Source organism: Pipistrellus hanaki (genome assembly GCF_964339955.1).
Source record: "Pipistrellus hanaki genome assembly, chromosome: 17".
NCBI classification, from domain to species: domain Eukaryota; kingdom Metazoa; phylum Chordata; class Mammalia; order Chiroptera; family Vespertilionidae; genus Pipistrellus; species Pipistrellus hanaki.
In genome coordinates, this window is record NC_140519.1 from 32775861 (window position 1) to 32788917 (window position 13057).

Consider the following 13057-nt stretch of genomic DNA (forward strand, 5'->3'; position numbering starts at 1 on the left):
AACAAGAGAGAGGGAACTCTTGGTCCGGGAATTTTAACCAGGAGCTTCTTCAAACTCACCAAAGAACTTTTCAATATTCCACACACTTCTGATGGGTTCAATCCCTTAGCCAATCCGTTGTTCCCCAGGCTAGACTGATAGGCAAGTACCGCCCCTGTGCCTCCCTGACTTCTACTGCACATGTGCTTATCTCTCCCTTCCTCCCCCAACAATCCAGTACCAGTTGGGGGAAGGGAGGGTGTTAATCATCTTGGAGGACAATGCTGTGTGAAGCTGTAGCTTCTCAGTGAAGTTTCCCAGGTGACCATACTTACAGTATCTCACTTCCCTTTGCTTTCTTTAGGAATTAGTGTTAATTAGCGAATTACAATGATAACATTACCATACAAATTGTCAACAAAAGGTATTCTGAATAGTAAACATTCAGTGTCTGTGAAAACATTTGAGCTGGATTATATACTAGTACACATTGCTGTTGTAAATAATCTAAATAAAAGTTTCCAACATTAAAAAAAAATAGCCCTAAATTTATTTACCTTAGTACCTACAAAGAAAAGATTTTCTTAATTAAAAAAACATTTTCTTAATTAAAAATAGTATGGCCTATAGAGACATCAGTTGCAGATACCAACAATTTAAACTGTATTAAAAACACCTATCACAATATTAATAAAATAAGAATATGGGAAAAACAATTACTCAGAAAGAGAGTAAAAAGGCACTAAATATGTCTAATAAACAAATTTTAAAATTGGTTGTACTACAAATAATTATTTTGCTTCCATTATTTTCAATGTTTAGATAATTCAGATAAAGACTGTGTTTTATTGTGTACAAGTAATAATAATATATGGCAATTTTTTAGAAATGATTTTATTTTTAAAATAGCTTTTGTAAAGATAACTATTTTGAAGTGTTCATCAATATATTACCAATTCTGTTAGTAATTACATAATTTAAATTATTTTAGCTTCCTTTTTGATTCCCATTTTTTCAGTTTGAATGGCAAAAAGTCACCATATTTTAATAGCCATTTTATTATATTAAAGCCATCTACACATCTGCTGTTTCTCTTAGACTGTGTTACTTTGAAGGTCAGGAGTGTTAATCTGTTGATATTTGTATCCCTAAAACTTGGTCCTGTGCTTGGTACTTAGTACTTAGTAAATAATAAATGAATCTGGATAGAAGAAAAAAATAATAAGGTAAACTTAAAAGCATACTCATGCTGTTTATGCACTGCCTATCAGAAATAATGTAAAAGCATTTTATGTGTTTTTTTCCTTTGATTTTGCTAATTTATTCTGGTGATCTCCACGTATTAGAATTCTATCTTTATTAGAATTAGACCTTTATAGATACTACCTTTTATAATCTTTAGAAATGAAACCAGTTTTCTGTATAGGTCAATTTGACAGTCTTCAAACTAACATGCACACTTTCTAAAAAGATATTTTAATTGATTTTGAGAAAAGAAATCAGAAAGAGAGGTGGGGAGAGAGAGAAACATTGATCAGCTGCCTTCTGTACATCCCCCCATTGGGTACTGAGTCTGCAATCCTGTGTCCTGACCAGGATTCAAACTCACAACTTCCCAGGACCATGAATAACCACACTTATCAGGGCTTAACCTACCTTTTGACTCTACAAAAATTATATCAGTAATTTTACCCCCGGTAACTGGAGCATAATAATGAAAATAGGGAGATGTTTTCTCATATTAAAATATAACTCCAGTATTACGTATAATGCCTGTTTCATTGTCGGTCAATAATTTTCTGGTGAAATAAATTAATAAACATGTATTTAATGAAAGAGATTTTTGTCTACTTGGAAGTATATTGCAACATTGACTTTGAGGTTTCTTTTGCACCCCCTTTGCTCGGTTTCCCTCCTGAGTTGATGGGAATGACTCTGTCATGCTGCCATTTACTTTAACCTGACTTGCCATATCATTAAGTGTATCCTTAGAAACATAATGAAATTCTAAAGATAGCCACATTCCTGGGTAGCTGGCAGAATATAGGCCCCATGATGATGTTGAACATTCTTTATAAAATTGATGGATCTTGTACAAAGCAAGGGCTCAATCAAGGTCAGAATTCTCCAGGGTGAAATCCACCTCTAGGTCACCATCTGCATTTCAAATATTTTCTGATTAATTTGACTTTGGATGGGATTTCCTTCTAGGTTAAGTATTCCCATTACCCAACTTGATTTCCTTATAGAAATCTAGAATATAGTGTCATTTCTTCATTAATACAGAATTAGAAGCAAATAAAACTAGAAGAGAGGAAGGTAAGGCCTTTTGAATATCAAATTTGGGCTACAACTTTTCTGGTCTCCCGATATTGCAAAAATATATAAAACTACTTCATTAGACAAACTACCCAATGAATAGTAAAATATAGTGGTTTAAAATTTTTATTTCACAATTGATGTTTTCTTAAAAATTATTCAATACAGTTGTTTGAATAGAACTTTAGGATTTTATATGATACTAAATCAGGCTAGTAAAGTATTACTCTGCCAATTTTATAGTTGAGGCCGCTAAAATTCAGGAAATTTATACAACCTGGTCAATCTTCCTTTCTTACTACAATAGAGTCTAAAACCTAGTTTCTCCTGCTTTTGATAATATCACTTATTCAGCAGTATGAAATTCAAGGATTTTCTTCTTTGAAAGGTCTTGAGTGAAAAAAAAAAATAAAAGTTTATACCAGAGTCAACTTACTGAACAGGAAGGAGCCACAAGAATTTATAAGTGATTTTAATGTATTCTTTGTTATACAAAGTAATGCAATAATAAACCTGAAATGTTGATTCACCTACGGTCATCAAGATGGTAATTTAGTCATTATATATGAATAATAGTTCAAACTGTTATTAATAATTTAGTTGAAACCTATACAGATTGTAAAATCTATATAAGGTAAAATGCATATTTTCAATAAAATTATACTCTAAATTAGATAGAAACAAATGTAAAATGAGAACTTTGAAATGTATTTACGATCTCAATAAGTTGTAACAATGGTAAGAACTCACTCATATTCTGTAATTCTTGGTACTGTTTTGAACTGAAGACATACAAAGATTATACAGATTAAAGCAAATTAAAATATAATATTAATAATATTGTCACCTAAGTGGAAAAATAAGTACTAAATAAAAATTATTAATCTATTTATGCATGTTCCAACATCACATAATTGCTTTTTAAATTATGCATATAATTATGTGAGATTATTTCACTCCTAATTTCCAAGGAGAGATAACATGGCTCCTTTAATGGTTATTTTTTTTTTTTCAATGGCTACAGTTTCTATTTAATACAGAAAACAAGAATGGTTGACTCTAAAATTATTATAATTTTGTCTACCCACAAACCCAAAATATAACTGTTGTGGTGATCAAGATTTCAATAAAAAAAGGAAATAAGACTATAGTATTTATACCAAATAATTGTTCCTGTGTGTATTTAACTAATTGCTTTTAGAATTCAAGTAATTACAAGAAAAAAAAATCTTTGGTCTTTCATTAAATCCCATCATTATCCATTGTGCCTTAAAATCTTACTACTAATTTGTTTATTAATTAAGAGATAAAGGAACAAAAGGGGTCAACCACCTCTCTTTCTTCAAATAAACCAAACCCAAAAGGAAATGCATATTTTTACATATATTAACTGTTATTTTTTGCATATTATACATGTTATTATAGCTACTTGGTTTCACTTAAATATTTAAGCACAGAAAATCTGACAGAAGAGTAAAAGCATATTTCCCCCTCAAATTCACCTAAGACACGATTATACTGACTACTTTAATTTCAGTATGCTTTTGTAACTTTGTTATATGTATATTTTTGCTTTTGGGAAAGTTATTAAGGTTTAAGCTTTTTGCAGACACATAGTCCAGCACATGGGACGTTTCAAAAATTAAAGTTTTCTCACATATTTATATTATTTCTATTTTTCAATTTAAAAGCTGAACTTTAGTTTAATAGCACATTTCACATTTTTTTCACTTCTTTTCAAAAAAATGTAAATCTGTATAGACTATCACTTTCCACTGATATTTCCACTACAATAATTGGATATTGCAAAACCAATCTATGATCAACTTTAGTTTTGGTGAAAACCATCCCAGAATGCTTCAAGAAAAACATAATGACATTTTACAAAAACTATCAATATTTAAAGGCTATAATTGCCCCAGCCCTATGACGCATGATGGGAACTCTGCCAAGGAACACAAATGATTATACAGAACACACTCATGTGGAAATTAGAATCAAGATCCTACCTCACTACCCTTGCTATTCTCTAATATGATTTCAACATTTAATAGATTGATTAATCCATTGACTCATCTATTTATCTTTCTATCTACCTATCTACTTACCTACCAAATAGAAATGTATACAATAGAATCTGTTAGTACCACCACTATACAAAACAATCTGATGTATGTTCAATTTTATTTGCATCTGCTTGTTTCTTCTTTGTATGACTAGCACCTACCACAACTGGAATTTATTAAGTCAGAAAGTAAATGAATGAGTGAATATCAGTTATGTGTCTGTAATCCAGCAATTTATTTCATTATTCTAATACACAACTTATAAAAGTAATTTGTTCAAGTGCTGAATCCTACATTTGTAAATATAATTTAAGAACAGCTTAAATGGAAAATTTAATAGCTTCTTTGTCTTGATACTTAATTTGCATATGCTTTAGGGTAAATCTACTTTGTGATAATTCTAAATAATATTTTATTCCTTTAACCTGAATAATTGGAGCTAACTCCATAATTAAATGTGCCATTTACTGTATATAGAAAATACTGTGGTTACTTTTCCTATGGTCTCATACTTCTCTTTTCTATCAATACATTTATACTTGTTTTAAATTTTTAGATAATTTTAGATTTACCTGCAACTGTAAGAAATAATAAAGACAGATCGTATATACTATTCACCGAGTTTACCCCAATGACAGCTTTTGCATAACTATAACAACTATATAACAACCAGAAACTTGACATACAATCCACCAATCTTATTTAGATTTTATTAGTTTTACATATAATTGTCTGTGTTGATTTAGCTCTGTGTAGACTTGTGAGACCACCATCAATACATCAAGAAACAGTACAGTTCATCACAATAATCCCTTATGGTACTCTTTTATAGTCACAGCCATCCCCCTCCACCTTCTACCCCTACAGTCCCTGTTAACTACTAACCTGTTTCTGACCCCATCATTTTGTCATTTCAAGAATGTTATATAGATTAAGTGATATGCAACCATCAAAACTAAAGGTTTGTTTCTATCTTTTGACAGGTTCTGTTGCCACTGCATGTCGTGATCCGGGTGTTCCCATGAATGGAACTCGAAATGGGGATGGACGAGAACCTGGGGACACTGTTGTCTTTCAATGTGACCCAGGCTATGAGCTTCAAGGAGAGGAAAGAATAACCTGCATTCAGGTAGAAAATCGATACTTCTGGCAGCCCAGCCCACCAGTCTGTATAGGTATGAATTAAAGAACAATTAAAATTTTATGCAAGCATAAAAAATGGTTATAAATGGGCATTCATATCATTAAGTAAGAATATTCTAGAATTGATTATATATAAGAGTCTATGATTTCACAGGTCAATGAACTTCTAGAAAATGTACAATGATCCTATTTAAATGATAATTATTTTCCCCTGAGGGGTAGGTCCATCATTTTATTAGATTTCCAATGGTTCTAAGATCCAAGTTAAAAATTGAAGCTCTTGAAAAGCCCTGATCTTCTTTATCTACTATATAAATGCAGTTATCCACTGCTTTTAATATTTAAAGAGTGGTTTAGAGTCTACATTTTAAATGGCCCATATTGATCTTGCCTCTAAAATGATTATTTCTTCCAAGAAAGAACATTTTATTGGAACTTATGCTTGACTTTCAAATCTTTGACTTTTTATTCAGTTCGTGTATTCTAAAATAATATTAGTTTCGAATATGATGATCTAAGGATTTGTAGCTGCTTTGTTCATACTTCCAACTCTCTGCATTCATTCTCTATGCTCTGTTCTCAAATCCTCAAGTTACACTCCAGAATATTAAGATACATATCTACTGGATCTGAGAAAGTTAGAAGGATGTACTGCCTTTGCAATAAAAATAGTGAGAAAACCTGCTATCCAATCTTTGTTTCACAACCACATTGTTACCTTTTTTACATTAAACTATAATCTCATACCTTTTAGCTTAAATATTTTAGAATTAGTGTCATCTTAAATTTATAATATATTTTGAGCAAAGTATGTTCTCTGTACACAAAATCTCATTTTTTTTACGTATTCTCCTTCTTACACTATAAACAACTTGAGAGAAGATTTCACAGGTTATTTATTATTGTATTCCTTATAATATTCAGTATAAGCAAATTCAGCACACTTAGGAGAAAAAGCCTTATTTTTCTTTATTTATATTCAACTCATAAATACATTTAAATAATCATCTTACACAGATTTCTTTAACTCACATAGTAATAGGAAATGAGCATTTTATACCCCAGTCATATGTAAACAAATTCAAGGACTCAATTATTTAGCTTTACTTTTCCCCATCACATTTTTTTTTTGTATTTTGTATGTTGGCATTTTAAGAGCAATTATGCACAAAACAAAACACATTCAATAGCTCAAAACATCCACAGAGTAAGTAGACAGTTCTAGAAAATATAGGAGATAACAAAGGAAAATCATTTTTAAAAATGAGACATTTTTTGAAAGCACAAAATAAGGGCATAGCTTGAAATCCTATATCTTCCTCTTACCCTTTATTATTCTCACTTACACTTCTTTATGTATCTCTGCACAATTTTAAATCAAATATCACTTAATTTATATTTCCATAATTTAAACTAATAAAAGCAAGGAATAGATATTAAGAAATATTTTTAAAGGAAAAAAAAAGACTAATATAATTAAGTTTTTGTTTGTTTACTCCTCAGTTAACCTAAAAACATTCCAATTAAATTAAAAATGCCACATTCCAATTGGAATTTAATTGAGTACTTGTAGAGAGAATCTTTGTATAAATGTATATATATAAAGAGGTAATATGCTCATTGGTCCTAACAGTATCCCTGTCACAACTGGCCAGCAGGCTGCGCGTGCACAGGAGCTGGTGAGCTGGGACAGGGGAAGGCTCACACAGGCCTGCCCAGTGCTAATGTCAGGCTGTCTTGGAGGCAGTGGCCTTTCCCAACGGAGGCACTCGAAGGCAGGACACAGATAGGGGGGTATACCTAAGCCACTGTGGCACAGCTTGAGCAGGCCCAGAGCAGAAAAAGATGGAGATCATGCCTGAGCACGGTGACGCAGCTTGAGCAAGCCAGGAGCAGATACAGACTTTTTTTTCATGGTGAAGGGACTGGAGTCTGTGTTGATGAAAACCTTGGTGGCTGCAGTGGCCAGCAGTAGCAGCAGCAGTGAGGTGATGCAGGTGGCACCTTCACCTAATCATCCCGGTCACATCCCACAGAGGGAGGCCAGACTGCGGCTTAGGGGAGCGGGCCTAAGCTGTCAGTAGGACATCCCCTGAGGGCTCCCAGACTGAGAGAGTGTAGGGTGAACCGAGGGACCCCCCCCCCCCCACCCAGTGCACAAATTTTGTGCACCGGGCCCCTAGTAAGGAATAACAGAAAAACAAAAACTTACTGTAGAATTTCTTGCTTCATTGTAATTCTTAGACTTTAAAGAGTGTTCCTTACTAGAATTACTTGAAAGGACTCTATTATATGTTTTTATGTTTAGAATTCTAAAATATTGCACAGCTTTTTACTGAAATTCTAGTAAGAACTAAAATACAAAAGAAAGGACGAGTTTTGATACATGCTGTTACAAAATTTCATTTGTAGACATGATTTTAACAAATCCTAATTCTAGAAAAAAAGTTGAACACTAAATCATACTTAAAGTGTCGTGGAAAGTTTTTGTATGGATTATGGGGCTGGGTATTATTTTTTGGTCAGAAAAGATAGCTTGAGGAGAAGAGATGCATCAGAGCTTCTCTGAGGAAAAAAAGAACCTAAAAATAAAATGTCTGAAAAATTGCTAAGGCTGTAGAAAGTTTGACCTCTGAAACTGATAAGAAAAAACTGCATGATTGGAAACTCTATGCCAAAGATTAAACCCTGAACTTTTTAGAACTCCCTAAGACTACAATTTAGAGCCTGGAGCATGCATTTTGCTTGCATGTAGAAGTAGTTAGCCTTATAGCAAGTGACACACAGAAGGACGCCATCTTTAAGAGACTTAATAGAATTCATTCCAGCAAAACTGACAGTGTGAAGATTACTCTGACATTGCCAGAGGGAAAGTAGCAGCACTCAATATGAAGGTAAATAACAAAGACATTGGTGTGGGTGGGATGCTGAGGTAGACAGTAGAAGCAAATAAAACTGAGGGATGAAAGCATTAAGACAATTATACAATAGTTATTAATAGATCCCCTTATAACTAACTGTCTCACAAGAAATTACCCTCAGAACGAATTATTAATGTCAGAATTTCATGGAACCTAACTGAAAATGTAATTCATAAATCTATTTGACTTAAGGAGAATCTTATACTGAATGCTTTATGATTAAATGCATCAAAATGAGTATGCATTTCCCAAATGGTATTAAAATTTAGTACATTTAAGGCAAAGAAAATATTCTTTACTCACTGAGTGTTTGGGATATGCAAGTGTCAGATAATGTCTTTAATAGTCTCGATGTCTTTTGTATATTTTCAAAATCAATTAACAGCAATAAAATATATCAGAAAAACCTTGAAAAATAATTTAAATAATAAAATAAAAATAAGTTTTAGAGGATCTTGTATCCAAATAATAAAATATTTATGGGCCCTGGCCAGTTTTCTCAGTGGTTAGAGCATTGGCCCACAAACTAAAGGGTCATTTCAATTCCCAGTAAAGGGCACATACTTTGGTTACATATTCAGTCTTTGGGTGCAAGTGGGAGGCAACCAATTGATGTCTCTCTCTCACATCAGTCTCTCTCTCTCTCTCTCTCCTCTCCCCCACCCCCTTCATTTCCCTTCCACTCTCTCTAAAAAGGCCAATGGAAAAAATATCCTCTCTCCTGGGGTGAGGATCAAAAATAAATAAATAAATAAATAAATAAATAAATAAATAAATAAATAGAAAAATAAATATTAACATAATATAATCATGGAATATATCCAGTAAGATATTTAAAATATATGTAATAAAGTTTCTATATATTTTATGAAAAAGGGTACATATATAAGTATGTATATGAGTGTGTACATGTATATAAAATTTCTGCTTCCTGTGAAAAATAAGGAAAATTGAAGCAAATGATACTCTACCATGCTCTTGCAAATTATGTGTAATCCCACCTCTTCATATGTGAAAAGAAACACAAAGGACATTTTGCTATTATTTGTTTTTTATGCTTATATACATACATATACCTGCTATTATGACACATATTTTCTTTTCTTTTTTCAAATTCATGTAGATTTGACAAGTTTCAAAGCAAAACATGCTATTATTTTTATCAAAATGCATAGATATAAATTATATTTGCACGTTCATCTGTAGTCGTCTTAACTATCTTCAAAATCAATACAAAGAGCCACTAGCAATTCCACAAACATGTATGCAATGTAGAGTATGTGGTGAATCCCAGGTATAAAGTCACATGTAAGACATGGTCTTTATCTAATAGATTCGTGATGAATTCAGACACTTGAAAGGAATCTTTAAGTAAAATATGGTAATGGGAATAATGGAGATCGGCAGAGGTTGCTATGGAGCCTAGACTGGAAATTTCTGTAAAACTTCCTAGAAACGGAATAAATCCTGATATGTAAGTAGAGGCTATCTAAATATAAAAGCGAAAACAAATAGTGTTGGCAAAGGTATGGGAGTACTCAGAACTATAAGCATCCTGATGATATTTATATGATTAGAATGGTGAATGAATCAATTGAAAGGTTGGAGAGGTTAGGTTATGAAAACCCCACTAGAGGAGGCATTCTGTGTTAGGCATTGTGAAACAAGTGCAGAATTTTATGATGGGCATAGTATGATTAGATATTTTTAATAGGGCAAAGATGAATTGGAGAATTTTAGAGGCATGGGACACAAGAAGTCAAGTCATAATTCGGAGGGGCAGATAAAAAGGTCAGATCTAGAAATAGGGTAGCAGGCAAAGAGAGAAGAGATGGGTTGAAAAGTATCCAGGAGGATCGGTGAGGTGGAGTCCTGGCAGTGTGCCCTGATGCACTGGACACAAGTATGCAGTGAAGAGAAGGGAAGAATTTCACATCTCTAGTTAGGGGAGATGAACATGCTAATCAAACAACAACTTCGGGATGCATCAGAAGAAGCAAATTTGAGTTGAGGCTTGGATATATTGGATATATTGTGTTGGAGGTACCTATAGGCTATCAGGTAGAGATAACCAGTAAGCATTTGGGCATATGATACCACAAAAATACACAGGCGATAACTAAAAATATTTATTCTCCATTGAGTAGGAGCTGAGGTCTCCTACAGTGACTGAACCACTAAGGTAACTGGGGACATGGAGAAAGGAAATGGTGGACATCCATAATTTAGATGACAATTTTATTGATAAATTTTCAGGTCTAGACTCGGGCAAAATAACTGAGATCTGAAATGTTACTAAAGAGAACCAGAATTTTCCTCCTTCTCAAAACAGTTATATGTTAGAGAACCAAGCATGCCTTATAACTGAATGGTAGTGTACCTGAGAAAAACTATAATTTTAAAATAAGAATGCCGATGTCCTGATCATGTGTAGGAGATATCATGAGAATCTCCCTCCCACATGTGTGTGTGTGGTATTTGTGTGTGTGTGTGTGTGTGTGTGTGTGTGTGTATTAATAATTCCACTCCACCACCAGGGACCTCCATATCTTTTTTTCTCTATTTTTCTGAAGCTTCTAATTCTGTATATCTACCTACAGATACATAATTCTGATCATAAGCTGTGTTTAATAGACCTCAACAATAATCTTCTAAAGAATCTGTTCTCTGAACTTCACTAAGAACTTTTTGAGCCTGTCCACTGAAGTGTTAAAGAAACCTTTGTTTGGGGCTGCAATAATAATTGCAGCAGCTTGTCCATTTCATTAGCAAGTTAGGCAACTGGAATTTAGGAATATCCTAACACTCCTTGTAAGGGTCTTTTATTATAAAGTGTTGTATAGGTTCTCAGATAATTATCCATTCTCACTCTTTAACTATATTGAAGGCTCTTTCTTCATAAATATATAGAAAGGTAATGGGAGGATGTAAAAATAGCCAAATATCATATATCCTAGTGTCCCACTTATTATTAGAGGTTTGATTTGCTTTGTTTTGTTTCTCATGTTCATAATAACCTTCAGATTATTTTTTAGTAGCAATGGGGAAACCATCTTTACCCCTTTTCTCAATGCTTTTTTTGTACACAAAAAAATAGAAGGGAACATAAGTCCATATGTAATTTTTCTTATCTTTTGAAGCCAGTAAAAGGAGCTAAATCTGATATATCCATGTATGTGTATATTTACTATTTAAGTGGTTTTTCTTAAAGTACAATGCAATATTCAACTATTTAGCCCTATCAAAAAGTCAGGTTTGTACAAAACCTCCTAAACCTTTTTAAAAAACAGTTTTTGCATATATTGATAGCTAATAAATTTTACTAATCACTTAAGGGATTTTCTTTGTTCATTTAAAGCACCCTGTGGAGGCAATTTAACAGGATCTTCAGGCTTCATTCTCTCGCCAAACTTCCCTCACCCATACCCCCACAGCAGGGACTGCGACTGGACCATCACTGTCAACACAGACTATGTCATCTCCTTGGCCTTTATCAGGTGAGTGCCTATACATTGCCACATGTGTCAGCCTGACCAGTTTGGCTCAGTGGATAGAACATTGGCCTGTGGACTGAAGGGTCCGGGTTCAGTTCTGGTCAAGGGCATGTACCTTGGTTGTGGGCTTGTTCCCCAGTAGGGGGTGTGCAGGAAGCAGCTGATTGGTGTTTATTTCCCACCCCTGTTTCTCACACTCTATCCCTCTCCCTTCATGTCTGTAAAATATATATATATATATATATATATATATATATATATATATATATATATATATATATATATATATATTTTTTAATCTTCCTGTCATTTTCTTTAGCGTCTGCTTAGGCGGATTTTTATTTCTATGCATGATATTTTATTGTTGCTAATTGCAACACTACTACTTTACAATCAACATTTTCCAGAGCCCTGTATCATGGCAGAGATGCCAATTCAGTTCAGTAGGCTAGAGGGTGAGCATCCTCTCAGATTCCAGCATAAAGGAAAGGTGTTCAAGGTCGAGTGGTTTATTGGCTCTCAGTAAATGTGATCTCTTTATAACCTTTTCTGCCTCCCTGTACTTGCCATCACTGCTTCAGAACTTCACTTTTTCCTAAACTTCGTGATGAAAAGGTCAGGACTTCAAGAATTTTTTTCCTCCTTTCTGTAGCATCTAAATATCCATGTGTGCAGAGTCACCAGTGGACTTGGGAAGACAGATAGTCCACTTACCACCCTTTCTGGTGGTCTCCTTAAATCAAGCTAACAAAGAATTTTACTGATCTCCATATTTCTCAGCAGAATTATCTCTTAAAAACAATATATATATATATATATTATTTTTTAAATTGATTTCAGAGAGGAAGCGGGAGAGAGCGAGATAGAAACATCAATGATGAAAGACAATCATTTATTGGCTGCCTCCTGCACACCTCACACTGGGATCAAGCCTGCAACCTGGGTATGTGCCCAGACCGATTATGGAACCATAACCTCCTGGTTCATAGTTAGACATTTAACTACTGAGCCACGCTGCCTGGGCAGAATTGTCTCATGACAGAATTTTACAAGTGAGTGTTTTAAAATTCACAATAATTATTTATCTTTGTAATGAGTCGCAGGGTTAGCTTAGTACTGAAGCAGTGGAGAAGGT

At 33.6% G+C, this 13057-nt stretch overlaps 1 protein-coding gene across 2 annotated transcripts in view; it reads left to right on the forward strand.

Moving 5' to 3' along the window:
* The window catches only part of CSMD3 (CUB and Sushi multiple domains 3), a 771720-nt gene that overhangs the window by 543712 nt on the left and 214951 nt on the right, over positions 1 to 13057 (forward strand). For both annotated transcript variants that reach the window (XM_084864313.1, XM_084864314.1), the window contains 2 exons: positions 5348 to 5539; positions 11787 to 11925. In XM_084864313.1, coding sequence (XP_084720439.1) covers positions 5348 to 5539; positions 11787 to 11925 — 331 coding nt within the window. The remainder of the gene's footprint in view (positions 1 to 5347; positions 5540 to 11786; positions 11926 to 13057) is intronic.